Source organism: Coregonus lavaretus (genome assembly GCF_964263955.1).
Source record: "Coregonus lavaretus genome assembly, chromosome: 26".
Lineage (NCBI taxonomy): Eukaryota > Metazoa > Chordata > Actinopteri > Salmoniformes > Salmonidae > Coregonus > Coregonus lavaretus.
Genome location: NC_140013.1, coordinates 7,085,135 through 7,110,429, shown reverse-complemented (window position 1 = coordinate 7,110,429; position 25,295 = coordinate 7,085,135). Strand labels below are relative to the sequence as shown.

Below are 25,295 nucleotides of genomic sequence, written 5' to 3'. Positions count from 1 at the left end.
TGATGCATGATTTTGATATTTTCAAAGTTAGTTATATCGTAATTACAGTATTGTCTGTCATCATTCTGTACAGTTGTGTGATGGTCACAAGTTGCCACAAAGTCATAAACCCCGCGTATTTCTACAATTTCTCTCTTTTTTTATGATAAAGCCAATTTTGACTTTGTGGCTGTGTTATCTAGTGGAAACCCAGTTGTGTCTACATGTCACAATTTGACATGGTTGATTGCAAGGGGCGATGATTTGCCAATGTGAATCACATTTTATTGTCAGACAGGGTTGCCAGGGTAGGGGAGGGAATGGCCGGCAGGGATGTAGCTCAGTTGATAGAGCATGGCGTTTGCAACGCCAGGGTTGTGGGTTCAATTCCCACAGGGGGCCAGTATGAAAAATAAAAAAATAATGTATGCACTCACTAACTGTAAATCGCTCTGGATTAGAGCGTCTGCTAAAATGTAATGTAAATGTAGACGAAAGTACTTACACCAAATGATCAGCAAGCATCATAATAATTTTCAGCAACATTTTAATACGCTGCAAATAGAAATAGAATATGGGAATTAGAAGTGTTCTATGTCAAACGTATTAGTGATCCTACGACCCTTCTATGTATTACATTTCTATTTGCAGCGTTCTGCGACGTTGCGTCTACTGAACATGCTCCTGGTCGTCACTAGTTACCATATCCACAAAGTAATAAACCCCGCCTATTTCTACAATTTCTCTTCTTCAAATCTGATTTTAAACCTAACCCTAAACTTAACCACATTTGCCTACCTAATGCCTAACCTTAAAATAAATGTCATGAATTTTTTCGATATAACTTTGTGGCTGTGGTAACTAGTGAAAACCCCCATGCCCCTGGATATGCGATGACGTAGCGACAACAAACAGTTGTTGGACTTGAGGAAGCTAACGTTAGCTAGCACAAGGACGAGGAGAGAAAACAGCATCTTTACATTCAAGCGCTTCTCGAGGAACGTCAGTAAGCGGCATGTCTGTTTTAAAATAACAATCAAAAAGGAGATTATTGCTCTACAGTTAAATAATTTGGGCACGAACGAAACATGCTCCGGACTATGACGCTTATTTTTTCCCTTGCCTAGTCGAGGATTGTGATGCGAGGTGCTCTGGTGAGACCGCGATCAATTATTTTAATTGAAATAGAATGATTGACTCGAAAACAAAGCATTTGGGTTTACCGATAGGTGCATAAAACTACACTGGTCTAGATGTCATTGTTGGGTAACTACTTTAGCTAGGTAGCTAGCTTTCTTCATGCACATGAAATAGTATGTTGCTAACGTAGTGGAGGCACCGTGGGCGACTTGTACAGTTTTAGCTAGCTAGCCAGGTAGCTGGTCAACCAAAATATAGGTATAACGTTAGTTAAATTCCATATCCACTTTTAGAGTGTGCTGACCAACAAAATACAGAATATTGTAACAAAAAACGGCTATCTATGCACTTTATTGATATCTATCGTGGTTACCTAGCATTAAGTTAGCTAGCCAAACAAGTATAAACTAGATTGAGACTAGTTAGCAGGAGAATACATTGTTTCTTGGTTAGTAGGATTTGTCACAGTCGTTTGACACGAAGTGTTGCCTTTATCTCTTGATAATTTGACGATTTACTGGACCTGGACATGTGATATTGTACATTTATCAAAGGTTTTCTGAAATTACAATTGCAGGCTATAAATATTTTGAGCTGCAGGCACGCATCACGTATCAAACCAGTCACATTTGCTTGCTTGAAAGTTGTCAATAATGTGCGAAATTATCTCTTGAAATAGTTGTTTTATAGCTTGTCAATTACGCTAACACACAAAATGCACTTATATTGTCATTGTTGACAAAGTTGTAAACATTCTTGAAGAAAGCACTTATTTTACAAATTATGTTAGCTATTGAAGGATCAAAGACCAGCATTCAAAGGCTAGACTGAAATCTACCCAGAAGGCATCACTTTAAATATATTTTGTCAAGTGCAGAGTTCTCGAATCCAGTCAATTGCAAACACTATCTTCCTGGAAATGAAAATATGAATGTCGAGGCGCAAGCTCTAGATTTGTGCAATGTCAAAACGAAGAATAATATCGATGACAATACTACCAATAACTCGGAAGAGATCATACCCCGGATCTCGGAACTGATGGATGGAGACTTGTGTAAACAAGGCATTAGCACCGAGGCCGCCAACATGTCCTCTCTAGCCAGGCTCACAGACAACCCGCGAAGGGAGGACAACCACCGGTCAAAAGAGACACTAGAAATCGACGAAGTGAATGGGAATAAGAACAACAGCGTCCCAGATACCCCTGCAATAGTCCGTTCTGACTTCGACGTTTCTAATGACGACCAACGCCAAGAGGAGAGTATCAAGGATACAACACCATCGGCCCTCATGTTTGCTATTGAGGAAGGGGATGATGGTGGGGATATGGACATCGGTGTGGATTTGAGCCTGGATGAAAGTGGCATGTTGGAGTCAGAACCTACGGACCAGGGACCATCCCTAGCAGAGGAGACATCCTCAAGCGGTACCAATACAGATTCATCAACCCCAGATGCTGTCACCGACAAGGAACCTGAGGAACCCTCAGAAAAGGAGGACTCGCCACCTGTCACTGCCCCAGGAGAGGTCCTCTCTCCAGCCCTGGATGAGGGGGATGATCAACACAAAAATGGCAAGAGGGTGACTTTTCCTTCAGATGCGGATATTGTCTCTGGAGCAGTGGAGCCCAAGGATCCTTGGAGACATGGTAATTTCTCACACAATTTTTAAAGCTATATCTGCTTATGTGACTCTTTCATATATTTTTAGGCCTTGTTTGTATGGTGTCCTTAGCCTTGCTGTGACCTCAAGCTGGGGATGCCATACAGTGCAGACTGGTGCTCTTGAACTCTCTGACTGGCAAAGAGGGACACTGTCATGGAGTACCTTTCTGTTGTCCCTGGTCTAATAGAGGGTTTTTACACTCACTAGACTTTGCACTTTTAGTGTTGGATTGTAGGGTTGTCGTGATACTCGGAGGTATCTGGCAAGGAAACAACATGAAGCGGATGCAGTTTCTTGATGAAAACAGTCGTGATGATAGAAACAAACAGGATTAGGTTGTCACCTAGAGTTACATTTGTTTATTTTGCAAGCTATAGCACTGACAATTTTACATAAAGTAGGTTTTTATTGGGCCATAGAGTTTAGTCTAATTGTTTTTTTTGTATTTTTTTTGCCATGGAATATCAGATAGTGGTATCGTGACAACCCTATTGGATTGTTTAATTCTCTCTTGCTTCTGAGCCCCCAGGTTCATCTCTGCCTTCCATGGCAACCATTAGACCCCAACCTGCGATCACACCATTATCAATTTCATCCCCAGGCAATAAATTTACATTTTAGTCATTTAGTAGACGCTCTTATCCAGAGTGACTTACAGTAGTGAGTACCTAGGGCCTATACAAATCTGTCAGACCCCCTTGTCAAAATGAATAATTTAATTATCTTACACAGATGGCTTGACACATGAGAAGACAAGGTGGGGACCAATGCTAATTCAACACCCAGGAAATGCTTGGTCACTGATGTCTTCAGGACTAAAAAAAACCACTGTAGTTGGTGTCATCTCTGTTTTCTTTGTCATACATTTGATAATGGTTCCACATGAGTTTCTCCACCAGCTCAAAATTAAGTGAGTTCACTTAGACGTCTGTGTGTCTACCTCGTGAGTCAGACCAGGCACTCCTTAAAGGTATGCCGTTTTTAGTAGTGGGCACTGTTTATTTAGTGAAAACGCCTCAGTATTAGCCTATGTTGTTGTATGTGATATTCCTTCCATCTGCTATGGGGATAGAGGTGTACAAATTCTGAATGGACAATTTGTCTTCCAGTTTTGTTTCTGTTTTGCATACAGAACAAGTCATGTAGGACTCCCAGTCACAAGCGTTTGTATGCCTGTGGGTTGATTTTTTTTATAAGGATGCTGCAGTTTCTCTTTATTGAACATTTCCTGTAGGCACCGCAAGCACTTGCAGACTAGGTGCATTAATGTTAGGCGGGGCGGGTGGGGAGATTTCAGAGAATGCAAAAAAAGCAAGCAAGGTTGACATGCATTTTCAATCTCAATGTTCAATTGAATTGAAGTGATCTGGATAACGTCATAGTATTTTAACACCAAAACAAACCTACTCAGACAGTCCTGTCCAATGAGGGTCTAGTGGATGACATTTTACTATGTCACTAACTCAACACAGTTCGATTTGTTTCACGAGTTCCCAGATAGGGTATTTCTATTCATGTTCTCCTAATTCGTGCAAATCAATTTCACATGAAAGCATATTAATGCGTTGCCTATTCCTCTCTGAGATAAGATACCGTTGCACAAACATCCTTATCTAGGCCTGCACCAGCACTGGTACCAGGCAGGATTAGTTAGCTGTGTTTTCTCTGACTCTTGGTACATTTAGCAATCTAGCTAGCCAGCTATCTTGCGATTGGCATTAGCGGCTAACGCTAATTATTTTAGCAACACCGTGCTAAGAAAAGACAAACTAGCAGATAGTTTGCAGACAATAAGATACACAAACTAATAGTGTATAGAACGCTTGTGGAAAGCAGCACGTCACCAACATAGGTGCATCCAGCTGACCATGCAGAATGAACGGCAAGAAAGTACTTGTGACTCTGTTGTCAAGCAACTGCTCTCTCCTTGAGTGACGGGGCAGGGCTTGGTGTGGTTAGTGGCATGCCGAGGGAGAGGGAGAGAGATGACTGAAGTAGCAGACGGAGTAAACCATAAAAACGGACATTATACGCGCCGGAGTTTCGTATCACATTTAACAAACCAAACATTGAAATACCGTTACAGAAGGTAAAGTAAAAACTCGAACTGGTCCGTGCTTCAATACCGGTATATAGTAAAATACCGAATACCGCCCAGCCCTAAGTGGTAGATAAAACTCAGGCCAGTGTTAAATTAGTTTTAATCATGATGATAACCCATCTATAGTAAGTGAATCAAAGTCGTGCTGTTGAAGGGTGCTGCAGAAGACTGAGTGATGTTGCCAGCTGATGTTTTACTCCCTCAAAACGTTCATTATTTCAATTTTCACCACCTGAAACATCCAGATCTAGACATCCCAGGAAGTTTGATGCAAAGGCCTACCTAGTATTCATAACAAGCGTGCAGTGTGCTCAATCCCCATCTAGTATCCTTGTCTGTCTTCATCTTTCCTTCTTCTTCTTTGATATTGCATGAAGGAGTAAGCCTAGCCCAGATCTCTCTCTCTCACGCTCTCACTCTCTGTGTGTGTGTGTGTCTTGGTTCAGCTGTCTTTCCCGGGGTCATGTTCACTCGTGGAGAAGTGTGTCTGAGCGGGTGTGATAGGCAGTGTGTGAACCAACCGAGGCCCAGGAAATGAAACGTATCTCCATCCCGCCCCCCAAGCCTCTTCATGGTTCACTTAGACTCATCATCGCCACAATGGATCCGGACTGGAGACTTCCGTGACTCACAGGTCTAGGATCAGCTCTTCACGGCCCAAACCTCATCTTAGCAGTCAGGAAGAACAAACCTGGCCTCAAACGGGTGCTTAGTGCTGCTCTCTCCACCTGGATCAGACCCAGAGATAGGATGAACTAAACTGTAGGCTGTTATTTCCATAATGGTTTAAGCCTGGTTGTAATAGTAGCTACAAATCATGAAATTAAATAGCCTAGCCTTTCCTTGTTGTCTTACTTGACATGTTCAGAATGGTCACAGTTTATGTGGCCTCTAGGATAACAGTGTCTGCGACGCTTGGCTAGTGCAAAGCATTAAAGATGTGGCTAGATCACTATGCAGTTTGCCATTGAAATACAAATCCACTGAGTATTGTAGAGACTAGCCTCGATAACGTTGAAGGTTAATTTTAGTCTGAACAAATTGATAGACGACACTACTCCCAACATAGTGTTGTTTGTTTGTCACCCTGCAGTGAGATTGTACAAGGAGTCCTAGCCTCTTTGTTCTGTAGCACTTGTCCCTTCTCTTCAGTCCTGGCTGAGGAAATTATGCAACATGTGCCCAGATTCCTGAACTTCCCAGCATGACTCTTAGCAGCTTTGCTTCCTCTCCTTCCTCCTTATTCCCCCTCCCTTTCCCTCTCCTTCGCTCTCTCATCCTTCCCCTTTCCCTCTCTCGTCCATCCTTTCTCCTTCTCTCGGGCATACATGGGAAAACCATGTGTTGACTCCTTACATCAGTGGTTCCCAACCTTTGTCAGTTATTGTACCACCAACTGAATTTAGCTCTGCCCGGAGTACCCCTGAAGTACCCCCTCAAGTGCATAATTATTTTTTTTACCAGTAAGCCTACAGTCTCAGTCTTCTCAACTACCCCTGTGGATAGGCCAAATACCCCCAGGGGTCCTAGTAACCCTGGTTGGGAACCACTTCCTTACATTATGCAAGAAGCATGTGGGCTACTGTTGGTTCTTCTATTGACGTATTATACAAATGAGATTAGTTGATCATTGTAAACATTCTGATTCTGTAAACAAGGAAGATAAATCCCTGAGATTTATTTGTATTTTTTAAAAGATATTATCTAAGCTATACTGCATTTTGTTATAAGTGAAAGCATTTTTCCTTGAAGAAAATAATACGTAGAAAGCTGCATAGCCTACGTGTGATCTCATGTCAAAACACAGAAGGCCCACTTGGAAATTGGCACCAGTAATCAACTGACCCTTGAAGTCTGATTAACCTCTTTAGAGACGTTAGGCTATGTGATGTGCCTCTGGACCAAAGTTGGACCTGACAGGCATAACTCTTGGTTGTTGAGCCTAGGCCAACGCTTTTACTTGGCTGCTGTTTGTAGTGTGTTTGTGTACTGTCTGTCCTGCTCTGCCTCTGCAGTTTGGGGTCATGACATGAACCCTGCCCTTTAACTGTGTGTCTGTCTGAACTTCAGTCATGGACCTTGGGACTGCAGTTTACAGGGGGGAGCTGCTCTGCTCCACTTATGAAAACATACCTCTAGGAGTTTGCAGTGTTTAGGATGACGACCTTGTTATTGTCCCAAAAAACGGTATTCTTCGGCCACCTCCTCCTTCATTATTTTTACCTTTGGAAACTATAGGCTATTGAAACACAATGTTTTGCCTGAGAGATGGCTAGCTTTCCACATAAAACACCTATCACCCCTCTTATCTGTTTTAAACAGGGCTGGCTGGCGCTCATCACAAAATGCCTGCTCACTTATAAATAGACAGGGCCCTGTGGAGAGCCAGTTCATTTGTACTGTTTTTAGCCCATGGTATCATAATCCCTCTGTGCCTGACAATGCCTCAGCTACAGGGTTGCTGTTCAGTGGCATCGCAGTTACAGTGAAGCTGTCTTGAAATTGAAATGTTGCTTGTTGTCGCCACAATTAATGACAGATTAACACGTCACTAAAATTGAAGAAAATATTTATCTTGCCTCCTCAGGAGGAGATGGCTCTTATAACCTGTTATAATGACACATGTTAATTCACTTATAACGGATGTGATTAAGTTAAATTGGTGTAAAATGCAACAGTTTGCCTGCATCTAAAGGTGAATTAGCCCGACATGGGCACTTTCTCACTCAGGCAGGGAGAGAAACAGAAGTGTGTCCATTTCCCCCGCGTTAGCCTCTCCGCTAAGTGCCCTCTGTTAATTATTGACTAGCAGGCTAGCTCTAAATTAGCACGGAATCGTTTCATAATCCCATTCCATGTGGTTCTGGAGCACTTGATTCCCTGCTGCTGGATTCACATTGTTACCAAATCCAGGACTGCTGACTTCTCGGGCCCCCCTCCAACTTTCTCCCTCCTGAAGCGCCGTTGTGGTTGTGTTGGTTTCTTCTGGACATTATGTGCTTGTTTCTCACAGTCGTGTGTGTCCCTGAGTGAGTGAGTCAGTGAGTGAGTGGGGCCAGTCGTGGTCCAGGGGGAAAAGCAGCACTCAGTCTGAGATGGTCAGTCAGCTCCTGGCCTTGGATCAGCCCAGGGATGCCAGTCCAGGTGCTCTCAGGTGGGGTGGATTTTAGAAACTGATCTTCCTTATTTTTTTCTTCCTCATTGTCAAGCTTGGATAAACATAACCTAAACAAACTGATCATATGTGTGCTGGGTGGGTTCCTATTAGGCTTGGGCGGTATACTGTATACTGGGGTATTTGGAAATAGCCACGGGATGGTTTTTCAATTCCCTCAATACAGTTGATACTATTTAATACATTTTCAATAAATTGTTATATTTGTTGCTACTTTTTAAGTAAATACTTGCAGTTAATTTGTGCAATACATTAGGAGATAAAGCGGATCGTGTTCATTTCGCCTGTCACATTATTTGACATTATGAAGCTTACCGTAGTTCTCCAGAACAGTTCAACTCACGTGGTTGTTTGTAAACAGCACAATGGGAGAAAGTGGGAGCCGGTGAGTCCAGCTCTTTATTGACTGGCCATGTTTTATATTATAAGACAACCTTGTTTTTTTTGCTTCAACCAAGTGATCAGGGACGTGCAACTATAGTTTTCCTTCACAGAAAATACATTAGTGCAACACATTTGGCAGAAAATAGCTTCATTTTCATCAGATGACAACATAAGTGCATCGAGTAAATGAGCTTACAATGAAAAAGCAAGGTATTTTTTTGCAAAAATGATGCATGGCCATCATATTTCTAATGTTTATCATAGAAAGAATATAGCCAGCTACACTGAACAAAAATATAAATGCAACATGTAAAGTGTTGGTCCCATGTTTCATTAGCTGAAATAAAATATCCCAGAAATGTTCCATATGCACAAAAAGCTTATTTCTCTCAAATGTTGTGCACAAATTTGTTTACATCCCTGTTAGTGAGCATTTCTTCTTTGCCAAGATAATTCATCCACCTGACAGGTGTAGCATATCAATAAGCTGATTAAACAGCATGATCATTACATAGGTGCACCTTGTGGGCACTCTAAAATGTGCAGTTTTGTCACACAACACAATGAATTTGGCAGCACGTCCAACTGGCAGACCACGTGTAACCACGCCAGCCCAGGACCTCCACATCCGGCTTCTTCACCTGTGGGAACGTCTTGAGACCCGCCACCCGGACAGCTGATGAAACTGTGGGTTTGCACAACCGAAGAATTTCTGCACAAACTGTCAGAAACCGTCTCAGGAAATCTCATCCGCGTGCTCGTCATCCTCACCAGGGTCTTGACCTGACTGCAGTTCGGTGTCGTAACCGGCTTCAGTGGGCAAATGCTCACCTTCGATGGCCGTTGGCACGCTGGAGAAGTGTGCTCTTTGCAGATGAATCCCGGTTTCAACTGTCCTGGGCAGATGGCAGACAGCATGTATGGCGTCTTGTGGGTGAGCGGTTTGCTGACGTCATCGTTGTGAACAGAGTGCCCCATAGTGGCTGTGGGGTTATGGTATTGGCAGGCATAAACTACGAACAACGAACATAATTGCATTTTGTCTATGGTAATTTTAATGCACAGAGATACTGTGACGAGATCCTGAGGCCCATTGTCGTGCCATTCATCCACCACCATCACCTCATGTTTCAGCATAATAATGCACAGCCCCATGTCGCAAGGATCTGTACACAATTCCAGTCCCAGTTCTTCCATGGCCACTATCCAGCAACTTCGCACAGCCATTGAAGATGAGTGGGACAACATTACACAGGCCACAATCAACAGCCTGATCAACTCTATGCGAAGGAGATGTGTCACGCTGCATGAGGCAAATGGTGGTCACACCAGATACTGACTGGTTTTCTGATCCACACCCCTACCTTTTTTGAAGGTGTCTGTGATCAACCGATGCATATCTGTATTCCCAGTCATGTGAAATCCATAGAGGCATAGGGCGTAATGTTTTTTTTTCAATTGACATATTTCTTTATGTGAACTGTAACTCAACTGTAACCCCATGTAGCTCAGTTGGTAGAGCATGGCGTTTGCAACGCCAGGGTTGTGGGTTCGATACCCACGGGGGGCCAGTATGAAAAAAAATGTATGCACTCACTAACTGTAAGTCGCTCTGGATAAGGGCGTATGCTAAATGACAAAAATGTCAATGCAAAATCTGAAATTGTTGCATGTTGCGGCGTTTATATTTTTGTTGAGTGTACATTTTGCTATTGTTTGGCTTAAAGTTAATATTGCATTTTACTGGAGAAATGTATGCTGCCTACACAGAGAAAATGAGCTACACTGTCAGTCAGAGTGCTGTCTGCTGATGGAATGCCGTTAGAGAAGTGCAATTGAAGCACAAAATTAGTTTGTCGAGCAGAAATTAAGGTAAGAAGCATTTTAGATATGCGTTTACAAAACGCAGCAAGATATTTGTGTTGTCTTTCTTTTTTCCTTCGTGAAAAAAGCAGAATTCTGCATTAACGCTACCCCTAAGTTTAACTTGCAAGTTATCTAAGTAAGTGGCTGAATAAATAAGGTGACGGGGCATCATATTGTGTTAGCTTCCTGCCGTGTTTGAGAAGTCAAAGCCCTTTTGGATGAGTTATCTGTATCTTGATTTCCTTGCGTTTTTTCTCCTCTCCATTCTCAGCCCGTCTGCTCCTCCGCAATCTTCTTCGAGCAGAGCAGGCGGGCCCGTTGCCCTAGCGACTCCAGACTCCACACTGACACAGCATGTATACATGCTGCTCCAGAGCCAGTGCTGCTGTTCCATCGTACAAGCATGCGTCAACTTTGTTCATTTCAAATCAAATTTTATTTGTCACATACACGTGTTTAGCAGATGTTATTGCGGGTGTAGCGAAATGCTTGTGCACAATGTGTCTCGTTCACATTCGCTTGTAAATGTCCAAATTCACCAAAAATGACATTCGGTGGCTCCTACCTATATATGTATAACTTTATGAGCTTGATTGCCTTTCTTTGCAATTCTTTTTTTTTTTCTTCGTTTTCTCCCGTTAGCATATTTCGCTAGCAGCCTCCATGGATATTCGCTATTCCTTGTGCTAATTTTGTTACCATTCTGGTAATAGACGCCCAATGGGCTTTTTTCCGTTTTATGGCGCCCCCTTGTGTACTAAGCTGGTAATACCGTAAAACCCGGGATGAGCGGACGGTATGACAATATTAAAATCTAGATAAACCCAACCCTAGTTTCTGCTATGTGAAATAGCTTAACAACTACCTCCACAGGTGTTTCAGATGTATTCAGGTATCCATCCACCTATCTTTCCTCCCATGTGGAGCTGTAGGGGGCTCCCTGCTTTGTGAGTTGTTTATTGTCCACCCTGACCCTCCCCCAGCAGTAGTGCTGACCTCATTTAGTCAACTGGTCGATTGTTTGGTCGATAGGCTGTTGGTCGCCCAATATATATATATTTTTTGTCGAGCAGTTGCAATTATATATCTTTTTTTTTTATGGCATACGAGACAGCTGTCTGATTCACGCTTGTCTGTAGACTAATCCATTGTGATGGCACGCAAGTAGTACATTTGACCGTTAATTCCCATAATTTCTAATCTACAATGTTTGTTTGATTACAGTAATTTCTGTTAATGCATTCAATATATTATTATTGTTATTACAGTCTTTTACCGTTCTCATTGTCGGAGTGGACACGTATGAGGACCGCACAAACTAGGCAACACTTGTGTGGAACAAGTTTTAGTTTATTTCATTCCATTTACGAGTTGTCAATTTATTTTTAAAGCTCCTGTCAATCTTGAGTAAGGACGTGCACCTGATTATGCATAGAAGTAGGCCTAGGCTACCAGAGCTCACTGGCGCCGGAAACTCTGAGGGCCCAGAATATTTTATACAATGTTTGCAAGCACGAGCTTCAGGCCAGACCCAAGTTAATAGTTGATACAATGTTTCAAGTTCCTTGCTGATAGGCCATGCGTAGCCAATGTGATTTATAGGATATTTATTTTTATCAGGATATTTTCTACCTGCAGGCTGCAATGTTTTTATTTGTTGACTTTATGGGACTCCCAATCACGGCCGGATTGTGATACAGCCTGGAATCGAACCAGGGTCTGTAGTCACTAGCACTGAGATGCAGTGTCTATTAAAGAACCTGTGATGTTGCATGCTGCAGTGTTGCATGAATTTTCTCTGAGTGACAAGTGCAGTTCCTCATCAGTTGTGCATAGCTCTGCTCTTCCTCTCCTCGTCTCCTTTTCGTCCTTTGTCAACCTTGATCATTAAAGACCACCATGCCGATTGGCTTAGCATGTCACCATGTCATCAACACCCTGAGTCACAGTCAATCAGTGTTCACCCTTCAGCCACAAATGATTAGCTCAGGTGACTTTCACTTTCCATGGTGCCCTGACTATCAGTCATTGAAGCATTCATGCTTTCTCTACCACGCTAATTTGTGACGGTCATTATAGAAAGGTTATATTAATTGACATCCGAGACCATAGTTATCTTTCAGAAGAGATTATTTACCACAGAACGTCAAAAGTAATATGCTGTTATCTTGAAAGCAGCATTCAGTCGCTCTCTCTCCTTCTCCTCCCTTCCATTTGATCACAATCCGGCCGTGATTGGCAGTCCCATAGGGCGGCACACAATTGGCCCTGCATCGTCCGGGGTAGGCCGTCATTGAAAATAAGAATTTGTTCTTAACTGACTTGTCTGGTTAAATAAAGATCAAATTAAAATAAAAGCGCACCACTCTTCATATCAAGCATAGTGGTGGCTGCCTCATGTTATGGGTATGCTTCTCATTGGCAAGGACTAGGGAGTTTTTTGGGGGGATAAAAATTAACAGAATTGAGCTAAGCACAGGTGAAAACCTGGTTCAGTCTGCTTTCCAACAGACACTGGGAGACAAATTCACCTTTCAGCAAGACAGTAACCTAAAACACAAGGCCAAATATACACTGGAGTTGCTTACCAAGAAGACCGTGAATGTTCCTGAGTGGCCGAGTTACAGTTTTGACTTAAATCTGCTTGAAAATCTATGGCAAGACTTGAAAATGGCTGTCTAGCAATGATCAACAACCAACTTAACAGAGCTTGAATAATATTTTTAAGAATAATGTACAAATATTGTATAGTCCAGGTGTGCAAAAATCTTAGGGACTTACCCGGAAAGACTCACAGCTGTAATCGCTGCCAAAGGTGATTCTAACGCGTTAACTCAGGATGTGAATACTTATGGAAATGAGATTTCTGTATTTCATTTTCAATAAATCTGCGCACACAAAAAAAAACATGCTTTCAATTTGTCATTATGGGGTATTGTGTGTAGATGGGTGAGAAAGAAAATCAGTTTGATTCCATTTTGAATTCAGGCTGCAACACAACAAAATGTGGAATAAGTCAAGGGGTATGAAAACTTTCTGAAGGTACTGTAGGTTTCTGAGTAGATGACTACTGCAGAATATAAAATCCACACACAGACTGGCCCAGAGTCATGGACAGTGCATTTGGAAAGTATTCATTTTTTAAAAACATTTAAGTCATTTAGCAGACACTCTTATCCAGACCGACTTACAAATTGGTGCATTCAACTTAGGATAACCAGTGGGACAACCACCACTGGGGGAGGGGGGGTGTAGAAGGATTACTGTTATACTATTCCAGGTATTCCTTAAAGAGGTAGGGTTTCAAGTGTCTCCGGAAGGTGGTCAGTGACTCCGCTGTCCTGCCGTCGTGGGGGAGCTTGTTCCACCATTGTGGTGCCAGAGCAGCAAATAGCTTTGACTGGGCTGAGCGGGAACTGTGCTTCTTCTGATCAGAGCCTGAAGGTAAGGATGTGCCATTCCCCTCACAGCTCCGTAGGCAAGCACCGTGGTTTTGTAGGAGATGCGAGCTTCAACTGGAAGCCAGTGGAGTGTGCGGAGGAGCGGGGTGACGTGAGAGAACTTGGGAAGGTTGAACACCAGAAGGGCTGCAGCGTTCTGGATAAGTTGTAGGGGTTTAATGGCACAGGCAGGGAGCCCAGCCAACAGCGAGTTGCAGTAATCCAGACGGGAGATGACAAGTGCCTGGATTAGGACCTGTGCCGCTTTCTGTGTAAGGTAGGGTCGTACTCTGCGAATATTGTAGAGCATGAACCTGCAGGATTGGGTCACCGCTTTGATGTTAGCGGAGAACGACAGGGTGTTGTCCAGGGTCACACCAAGGTTCTTTGCACTCTGGGAGGAGGACACAATGGAGTTGTCTACCGTGATGGCCAGATCATGGAGCGGTTAGTCCTTCCCCGGGAGGAAGAGCAGCTCCGTCTTGCCGAGGTTCAGCTTGAGGTGGTGATCCGACATCCACACTGATATGTCTGCCAGACATGCAGAGATGTGATTTGCCACCTGGTTATCAGAAGGGGGAAAGGAGAAAATGAATTGTGTGTCTGCGTAGCAATGATAGGCGAGACCATGTGAGGATATGACAAAGCCAAGTGACTTGGTGTATAGAGAGAAAAGGAGAGGGCCTAGACTGAGCCCTGGGGGACACCAGTGGTGAGAGCACGTGGAGCGGAGACAGATTCTCGCCACGCCACCTGGTAGGATCGACCTGTCAGGTAGGACGCAATCCAAGAGTGGCAGCGCTGGAGATGCCCAACTCGGAGAGGGTGGAGAGAAGGATCTGATGGTTCACAGTATCAAAGGCAGCAGATAGGTCTAGAAGGATAAGAGCAGAGGAGAGAGAGTTAGCTTTAGCAGTGCGGAGAGCCTCCGTGACACAGAATAGCAGTCTCAGTTGAAATACCTGACTGGTTTGGATCAAGAAGGTCATTCTGAGAGAGATAGCAGGAGAGTTGGCTAGATACGGCACGCTCAAGAGTTTTGGAGAGAGAAGAAAGAAGGGATACTGGTCTGTAGTAGTTCACATCGGAGTGTTGGTTTTTTGAGGGGTGCAACTCTCGCTCTCTTGAAGACGGAAGGGACATAGCCAGTGGTCAAGGATGAGTTGATGAGCGAGGTGAGGTAAGGGAGAAGATCTCCGGAAATGGTCTGGAGAAGAGAGGAGGGGATAGGGTCAAGCGGACAGGTTGTTGGGCAGCCGGCCGTCACAAGTCGCAAAATTTCATCTGGAGAGAGAGGGGAGAAAGAAGTCAAAGCATAGGGTAGGGCAGTGTGAGCAGGACCAGCGGTGTCATTTGACTTAATAAATGAGGATCGGATGTCGTCAACCTTCTTTTCAAAATGGTTGACGAAGTCATCCACAGAGAGGGAGGAGGGAGGGGGAGGAGGATTCGGCAGAGAGGATAAGGTGGCAAAGAGCTTCCTAGGGTTAGAGGCAGAGGCTTGAAATTTAGAGTGGTAGAAAGTGGCTTTAGCAGCAGAAACAGAGGAAGAAAATGTAGAGAGGAGGGAGTGAAAAGATGACCGGTCCGCAAGGAGTCTAGTTTTCCTCCATTTCTTCTCGGCTGCCCAGAGCCCTGTTCTGTGAGCTCGCAATGAGTCGTCAAGCCACGGAGCAGGAGGGGAGGACCGAGCCGGCCGGGAGGATAGGGGACATAGAGAGTCAAAAGATGCAGAAAGGGAGGAGAGGAGGGTTGAGGAGGCAGAATCAGGAGATCGGAGGGAGAAGGATTTAGCAGAGGGAAGAGATGATAGGATGGAAGAGGAGAGAGTAGCGGGAGAGAGAGAGCGTAGGTTGCGACGGCACATTACCATCTGAGAAGGGGCAGAGTGAGTAGTGTTGGAGGAGAGCGAGAGCGAAAAGGATAAAAAGTAGTGGTCAGGAGTTGCAGTGAGATTAGTAGAAGAACAGAATCTAGTAAAGATGAGGTCAAGCGTATTGCCTGCCTGTAAGTAGGGGGGGACGGTGAGAGGGTGAGGTCAAAAGAGGAAAGGAGTGGAAAGAAGGAGGCAGAGAGAAATGAGTCAAAGGCAGACGTAGGGAGGTTAAAGTCACCCAGAACTGTGAGGGGTGAGCCATCCTCAGGAAAGGAACTTATCAAGGCGTCAAGCTCATTTGATGAACTCTCCAAGGGAACCTGGAGGGCGATAAATGGTAAGGATGTTAAGCTTGAATGGGCTAGTGACTGTGACAGCATGGAATTCAAATGAGGAGATAGACAGATGGGTCAGGGGGAAAAGAGAGAATGTCCACTTGGGAGAGATGAGGATTCCTGTGCCACCGCCGCGCTGACCAGATGCTCTCGGGGTATGTGAGAACACATGATCAGACGAGGAAAGAGCAGTAGGAGTAGCAGTGTTTTCTGTGGTAATCCATGTTTCCGTCAGCGCCAAGAAGTCGAGGGACTGGAGGGTCGCATAGGCTGAGATGAACTCTGCCTTGTTGGCCACAGAACGGCAGTTCCAGAGGCTGCCGGAGACCTGGAACTCCACGTGGGTCATGCGCGCAGGGACCACCAGATTAGAGTGGCAGCAGCCACGCGGTGTGAAGCGTTTGTATGGCCTGTGCAGAGAGGAGAGAACAGGGATAGACAGACACATAGTTGACAGGCTACAGAAAAGGCTACAATAATGCAAAAGAGATCAGAATAAAATTAACTAAACATCTGGGGAAGCGAGAGAGCGGGACCTCCCTCACTTACCTTTCACTGAAACACTCAAATATAACTCTTCCACTTTAGAAATTATAATTGTTGTAAACCCCTGCTGATTTTGTACGTTTGCCCACTGACAAATAAATGATCAGTCTATAATTTTAATGGTAGGTTTATTTGAACAGTGAGAGACAGAATAGCAAAAAAATAATCTATAAAAACGCATGTAAAAAAAATTATAAATTGATTTGCATTTTAATGAGGGAAATAAGTATTTGACCCCCTCTCAATCAGAAAGATTTCTGGCTCCCAGGTGTCTTTTATACAGGTAACGAGCTGAGATTAGGAGCACACTCTTAAAGGGAGTGCTCCTAATCTCAGTTTGTTACCTGTATAAAAGACACCTGTACACAAGCAATCAATCAATCAATCAGATTCCAAACTCTCCACCATGGCCAAGACCAAAGAGCTCTCCAAGGATGTCATGGACAAGATTGTAGACCTACACAAGGCTGGAATGGGCTACAAGACCATCGCCAAGCAGCTTGGTGAGAAGGTGACCACAGTTGGAGCGATTATTCGAAAATGGAAGAAACACAAAAGAACTGTCAATCTCCCTCGGCCTGGGGCTCCATGCAAGATCTCACCTCGTGGAGTTGCAATGATCATGAGAACGGTGAGGAATCAGCCCAGAACTACACAGGAGGATCTTGTCAATGATCTCAAGGCAGCTGGGACCATAGTCACCAAGAAAACAATTGGTAACACCCTATGCCGTGAAGGACTGAAATCCTGCAGCGCACGCAAGGTCCCCCTGCTCAAGAAAGCACATATACAGGCCCATCTGAAGTTTGCCAATGAACATCTGAATGATTCAGAGGAGAGCTGGGTGAAAGTGTTGTGGTCAGATGAGACCAAAATCGAGCTCTTTGGCATCAACTCAACTCGCCGTGTTTGGAGGAGGAGGAATGCTGCTTATGACCCCAAGAACACCATCCCCACCGTCAAACATGGAGGTGGAAACATTATGCTTTGGGGGTGTTTTTTCTCCTAAGCGGACAGGACAACTTCACCGCATCAAAGGGACGATGGACGGGGCCATGTACTGTCAAATCTTGGGTGAGAACCTTCCCTCAGCCAGGGCATTGAAAATGGGTCGTGGATGGGTATTCCAGCATGACAATGACCCAAAACACACGGCCAAGGCAACAAAGGAGTGGCTCAAGAAGAAGCACATTAAGGTCCTGGAGTGGCCTAGCCAGTCTCCAGACCTTAATCCCATAGAAAATCTGTGGAGGGAGCTGAAGGTTCGAGTTGCCAAAAACATGAATGACTTGGAGAAGATCTGCAAAGAGGAGTGGGACAAAATCCCTCCTGAGATGTGTGCAATCCTGGTGGCCAACTAAAAGAAATGTCTGACATCTGTGATTGCCAACAAGGGTTTTGCCACCAAGTACTAAGTCATGTTTTGCAGAGGGGTCAAATACTTATTTCCCTCATTAAAATGCAAATCAATTTATAACATTTTTGACATGTGTTTTTCTGGATTTTTTAAATGTTATTCTGTCTCTCACTGTTCAAATAAACCTACCATTAAAATTATAGACTGATCATGTCTTTGTCAGTGGGCAAACGTACAAAATCAGCAGGGGATCAAATACATTTTTCCCTCACTGTATCCTATGACGCCATAGCTAACTAGCATGCTAGCATCCAATAACACACGGTTTAGCACCAATACTTGGTTACAACAAACTACCAATAGTGTGTTAACACACTAAACAGATCAATCGTGTCCGTGTCTAGTTCCTTTCATAACGCAGAAATAATTAAACGTTGGCTAGCTAGCAAAAAGTCAGTCATGCTAGCTACACAAGTGTACTACACATCTCGAATGTTCAGAAAGTGAAGCTTTACGTTGCAAAATTCTCATTGACTTAAATTATATTGTATTTAGTTGCTACAGTACTGCTAGCTGGTAGTGTTGGCTAGCTAGCAATGGCTGCGGTGTTGGCTTTGTTTGAGAAACAGCGTCACTGCGAACGAATGTAGCTGGCTAGCTAACCTCGATAGTTTCTCTACACTACACCTTTATCTTTGATACAAAGACAACTATGTAGCTAGCTAACATTACACTAATCAAATCGTTCCATTGTAATGTAATGTGTGTCATATTACCTGCAGAGCGAAGTACAGCATGACTATTCAGACCCGTTGACTTTTTCCACATTTTGTTACATTACAGCCTTATTCTAAAATGGATTAAAGAAAAAATGATGTGGAACAATCTACACACAATACCCCTTAATGACAAAGCGAAAACAGGTTTTTAGAAATGTTTGCAAATGTATAGAGAAAAAAAAACTTTTTTACGTAAGTATTCAGACCCTTTTCTATCGAAATTGAGCTCAGGTGCATCCTGTTTCCATTGATCGTCCTTGAGATGTTTCTACAACTTGATTGGAGTCCACTTGTGGTAAATTCAATTGATTGGACATGATTTGGAAAGGCACACACCTGTCTATAAGGTCCCACAGTTGACAGTGCATGTCAGAGCAAAAAACAAGCCATGAGGTCAAAGGAATTGTCCGTACAGCTCCGAGACAGGATTGTGTCGAGTCACAGATCAGGGGAAGGGTACAAAAAAAAATCAGCAGCATTGAAGATCCCCAAGAACATAGTGGCCTCCATCATTCTTAAATGGAAGAAGTTTGGAACCACCAAGGCTCTTCCTAGAGCTGGCCGCCTGGCCAGGAGAAGGGCCTTGGTCAGGGAGGTGACCAAGAACCTGATGGTCACTCAGACAGAGCTCCAGAGTTCCTCTATGGAGATGGGAGAACCTTCCAGAAGGACAACCATCTCTGCAGCACTCCACAAATCAGGCCTTTATGGTAGAGTGGTAAGACTGAAGCTACTCCTCAGTAAACGGCACATGACAGCGTGCTTGGAGTTTGCCAAAAGGCACCTAAAGGACTCTCAGACCATGAGAAACAAGATTCTCTGGTCTGATGAAACCAAGATTGAACTATTTGGCCTGAATGCCAAGCGTCACGTCTGGAGGAAACCTGGCACCATCCCTACGGTGAAGCATGGTGGTGGCAGCATCATGCTGTGGGGATGTATTTCAGAAGCGGGGACTGGGAAACTAGTCAGGTTCGAGGCAAAGATTAATGGAGCAAAGTTCAGAAATCCTTGATGAAAACCTGCTCCAGAGCGCTCAGGACCTCAGACTGGGGCAAAGGTTCGTCTTCCAACAGGACAACGACCCTAAGCACACAGCCAAGACAACACAGGAGTGGCTTCGGGACAAGTCTCTGAATGTCCTTGAGTGGCCCAGCCAGAGCCCGGACTTGAACCCAATCGAACATCTCTGGAGAGACCTGAAAATAGCTGTGCAGCGACGCTCCCCATCCAACATGACAGAGCTTGAGAGGATCTGCAGAGAAGAATGGGAGAAACTCCCCAAATACAGCTGTGCCAAGCTTGTAGTATCATAACCAAGAAGGCTCGAGGCTTTAATCGCTGCCAAAGGTGCTTCAACAAAGTACTGAGTAAAAGGTCTTAATCCTTATGTAAATGTGATATTTCAGTTGTAAAAAATTATAACCTGTTTTCGCTTTGTTGTTATGCGGTATTGTGTGTAGATTGATGAGGGGGGGGAAACAATTTAATCAATTTTAGAATAAAGCTGTAACGTAACAAAATGTGGAAAAAGTCAAGTAACACAATAGGGACTGCTCCTCTCCGTTCAGGCCCAAGGAGAAGCGAGCGGGTTCTGCCTGTTTCACCAGGGCTGAGTTTAATGGCCTCTAATTGTATGAGTCCTCTTCATATGTCAAGGATTATCCTTAGCTAAGTTATGTGTGTGCGTGTGCCCGCGTGAGTGTGTGTTAGTGGATAGGCTGACTCATAGGGTGGCCCTTAGGATATGATCTGATTTTTATGATTTTATTAGGATCCCCAGTAGCCGACGCCAATGGCGACAACTAGTCTTTCTGGGGTCTGACATAATGAAAAAGACATTACAGACAAAAATACTTTACAATTTACATGCATTTAAAACATGAACAGTCATTACAGACTTATATATAAAACATTTAATTAAAAAAATAAAGACCTGGTGAGGTAGGGGGTGTGGGAAAGGCTGACATTTTTGGTTGGTTTGACCACTTGGGATTTTATGTCAGTGCAACATAGCAAGCTATGTCCCATTATTGGACACAGTATATTACTTTCAGCTTGACTCTTCACTGTGCTTTGTCTCTCCTCTTCAGTTGTGTTCAAAGGCATGTTTTTTGAAAGCCACATTTTCCTGCACTTGTTGAAGCCTGATCTTTTACTACGAAGAATCTTATGAGACTGTACTCTCCCTTTTGGCCTGTTCTTTCGTTCTAGTTCTACCAACCTGTCTAGCTAGTGCAAAGGGAGCAGGGCCAAGTGTCTAACCCTTACTAGGGCTAATTCTATGCCGCTCCCTCAGGAGAACTGCCTGCCTTCTACCCTCCTCTTTCTCAGTGCCCTACCTGTATTCCCTCCATTCTTCACCCCTGCCTCACTTCCACGTCTGCTTACCCTCTTTGTTCTCCTTCTACCTTTTCTGTTCCCTCCTCCCCCCTGTTTTTCTCCCCTTGAATTCTGTGCTGTCAGCAGTGCTGTCAGAGTTTAGCGGAGCTCCTCGGTCTCTGTCCTTCGTTCCTTCCTTTCTACCTTACACACCTGCCTGACTGACTCTCGTTCAGTCCTCTCCATGATGCAGTGGCCATACCGTTTTTAAATTACTGCTATCCTCCCTCGTTCCCCTATCCGGTTTCTCTCATTCACCTCTGTACTCTGCCATATATGCCTACAGTGTGTGTGCCGGGCGGACAGTGTAGTGATGGTACCATGTCTCTATGGCAGTGTAGAATGCCTTCAGAAAGTATTCACACCCCTTTACTTTTTCCACGTACAGCCTGAATTTAAAATGGATGAAATTGGTTATTTTTTTGTCACTGGCCTACACACAATACCCCATAATGTCAAAGTGGAATTGTGTTCGTGTTTGTGAACCCATTGATGGCAAAGAAACCCCTCTTGACTTCAACCTGTTGTGCGATGGTGTATGAAAATGGTATGTTACTGTTCTTTTTGCTGATGATTGCATCCAAAACATTGGCTCATCGAGGGCTGTGAAATGCCAATCGGCAAGTTCCCGCTGAAAAGTGCCTGTTGCCAAACACCCGAGGGTGGATAGCACTTGGATGTGCACCAGAATGGCATGTTTGCCTTTCTAAAGTAGGTCTTTCATTCTCTCAAAAATCCTATAAGATTGGTTTTGGGAAACAATATCTGATGAGCCAATCTGTATTTTCTTCAAAAAAGTCCCACCTGCTCTAAAAACTCACTGTACTAAATGCAGCGTGTTGCAAATCTTCTAACAGAGCAGTATCAGCAATCTCTCATTCGTTTCCCATTATCTCAGTCTTTTATAGTATTTCAACAGTGGTTTCACTTTCACACTTGCCTCTAATTTAACAAATGACTGTACTTAATATGGATTGTTATCGTAACAAATGCACTGATGTGGTCTGCCAATATAATTTATGTTCCATGAATTTACAATGAAATAGAAAAAATTATTGAGGTATTACTCTCACAATTTCAACATATATTTTCCCCATTCTACACTTGACAAGCAGTTCCCTTATTCCACCACTGTGCGTACGCATGGTCATGGCTGTGTGTAAATGTACGCACACTCTCAAGCAAATGTTCATATTGATAAATCTCACACTTTGAGTGGAAATGATGGTTTACTCACAGATTTGTGCCTACGCATGAACGATAAATGAGACCCCAGGTGTGCAAAGCTCTTAGAGACTTACCCAAAAAGACTCACCGCTGTAATCGCTGCCAAAGGTGATTTTAACGTATTGACTCTGGGTTGAATACTTATCTAATCAAGATACTTTTGTATATATAGTGTATGTGGACACCCCTTCAAATTAGTGGATTCGGCTATTTCAGCCACACCTGTTGCTGACAGGTGTATTAAATCAAGCACACAGCCATGCAATCTCCATAGACAAACATTAGCAGTAGAATGGCCTTACTGAAGAGCTCAGTGAATTTCAACGTGGCACTGTCATAGGAGACTCAAGTCAGTTCGTCAAATTTCTACCCTGCAAGAGCTTCCCCGGTCAACTGTAAGTGCTGTTATTGTGAAGTGGAAACGTGTAGGAGCAACAACGGCTCAGCCGCTAAGTGGTAGGCCAAACAAGTTCACAGAACGGGACCAGCGAGTGCTGTAGCGTGTAAAAATGGTCTGTCCTCGGTTGCAACACTCACTACCAAGTTCCAAACTGCCTCTGGAAGCAAAGTCAGCACAATAACTGTTTGTCGGGAGCTTCATGAAATGGATGGCCGAGCAGCCGCACACAAGCCTAACATGCTGACTAGACCGGGCACGCGCATGCGTCCGTCATCACGCGCATCTTGATTTTGTCCATCCACACCAGATGCAATCAGGACACGCAGGTTGAAATACCAAAACGAACTCTGAACCAACTATATTAATTTGGGGACAGGTCGAAACGTATAAAACATTCATGGCAATTTAGCTAGCTAGCTTGCTGTTGCTAGCTAATTTGTCCTGGGATATAAACATTGGGTTGTTATTTTACAAGGTCCTCTATTCCGACAATGAATCCACAGATGAAAGGGTAAACCTAGTTAGTTTCTAGTAATATCTCCTCCTTCAGTCTTCTGCTTCTTCTTCGGACTTTATATGGCGGTTGGCAACCAACTTTTAGGTGCATTACCACCACCAACTGGACAGGTGTGGACCTCTTTCAATCACCCAAGTGGGTATATGCTCCTAAAAACAAATGAGGAGATGGGAGAGGCGGGGACTTGCAGCAGTTAAAAAAATAGAACCAAGTTCAATTTTACCGCCTGGCTACGCGCGCGAGCAGTTTGGATGAAATTATTGAATAACATGTACAGTACCAGTCAAAAGTTTGGACACATTCAAGGGTTTTCCTTAATTTTTACTATTTTCTACATTGTAGAATAATAGTGAAGACAAACTATGAAATAACACATGGAATCATGTAGTAACCAAAAAAGTGTTAAACAAATCAAAATATATTTTATATTTGAGATTCTTCAAAATAGCCACACTTTGGCTTGATGACAGCTTTGCACACTCTTGGCATTCTCTCAACCAGCTTCACCTGGGCTGCTTTTCCTTCACTCTGCTGTCCAACTCATCCCAAACCATCTCAATTGGGTTGAGGTCGGGTAATTGTGGAGGCCAGGTCATCTGATGCAGCACTCAATCACTCTTCTTCGTGGTCAAATAGGCCTTACACAGCCTGGAGGTGTGTTGGGTCATTGTCTTGTTGAAAAACAAATGAAAGTCCCACTAAGCGCAAACCAGATGGGACGACGTATCGCTGCAGAATGCTGTGGTAGCCATGCTGGTTAAGTGTGCCTTGAATTCTAAATAATTCACTGACGGTGTCACCAGCAAAGCACCCCCACACCATCACACCTCCTCCTCCATGCTTCACGTGGGAACCACACATGCAGAGATCATCCGTTCACCTACTCTGCGTCTCAAAGACACGGCGGTTGGAACCCAAAATCTCAAATTTGGACTCATCAGACCAAAGGACAGATTTCCACCGGTCTAATGTCCATTGCTCGTGTTTCTTGGCCCAAGCAAGTCTCTTCTTCTTATTGGTGTCCTTTAGTAGTGGTTTCTTTGCAGCATTTCGACCATGAAGGCCTGATTCACACAGTCCCCTCTGAACAGTTGATGTTGAGATGTGTCTGTTACTTGAACTCTGAAGCATTTTTTTGGGCTGCAATTTCTGAGGCTGGTAACTCTAATGAACTTATCCTCTGCAGCAGAGGTAACTCTGTGTCTTCCTTTCCTGTGGCGGTCCTCATGAGAGCCAGTTTCATCATAATGCTTGATGGTTTTTGCGACTGCACTTGAAGAAACTTTCAAAGTTCTCAATTATTTCCGGATTGACTGACCTTCATGTCTGAAAGTAATGATGGACTGTCGTTTCTCTTTGCTTATTTGAGCTGTTCTTGCCATATTATGGACTTGGTGTTTTACAAAATAGGGCTAGCTTCTGTATACCAACCCTACCTTGTCACAACACAACTGATTGGCTGAAACACATTAAATTCCACAAATTAACTTTTAACAAGGCACACTTGTTAATTGAAATGCATTCCAGGTGACTACCTCATGAAGCTGGTTGAGAGAATGCCAAGTGTGCAAAGCTGTCATCAAGGCAAAGATTGGCTATTTTGAAGAATCTCAAATATAAAATATATTTGGTTACTACATGATTCCATATGTGTTATTTATAGTTTTGATGTCTTCACTATTATTCTACATTGTAGAAAAGTAAAAATAAAGAAAAGCCCTTCAATGAGTAGGTGTGTCCAAACTTTTGACTGGTACTGTATGTGTACATTTATTTTGCAATGCCCGTGCAAGTAACACGAGCGGTGTGGTCAGCATGTAAGATCCTCATGCGCAATTCCAAGTGTCGGCTGGAGTGGTGTAAAACTCGCCGCCATTGGACTCTGGAGCAGTGGAAACGCGTTCTCTGGAGTGATGAATCATGCTTCACCATCTGGCAGTCCGACGGACGAATCTGGGTTTGGCGGATGCCAGGAAAATGCTACCTGCCCAAATGCATAGTGCCAACTGTAAAGTTTGGAGGAATAATGGTCTGGGGCTGTTTTTCATGTTTGAGGCTATAGTTCCTTTAGTTCCAGTGAAGGGAAATCTTAACGCTACAGCATTCAATGACATTCTAGACGATTC

The 25,295-nt window shown here is 43.8% G+C and overlaps 1 protein-coding gene across 3 annotated transcripts in view; it reads left to right on the top strand.

The window, feature by feature from the left end:
- The first annotated feature begins 869 nt into the window (after positions 1 to 869).
- Positions 870 to 25,295, top strand: part of LOC311102085 (protein phosphatase 1 regulatory subunit 37-like) — a 50,424-nt gene continuing 25,998 nt past the window's right edge. For 2 of the 3 annotated variants that reach the window (XM_084143303.1, XM_084143304.1), the window contains exon 1: positions 870 to 2,767. In XM_084143303.1, coding sequence (XP_083999429.1) covers positions 2,047 to 2,767 — 721 coding nt within the window. In that variant the 5' untranslated portion in view covers positions 870 to 2,046. Of the gene's footprint in view, positions 2,768 to 7,930; positions 8,040 to 25,295 lie in introns of those variants that run through there. The other variant, XM_084143305.1, reaches the window with a different exon arrangement.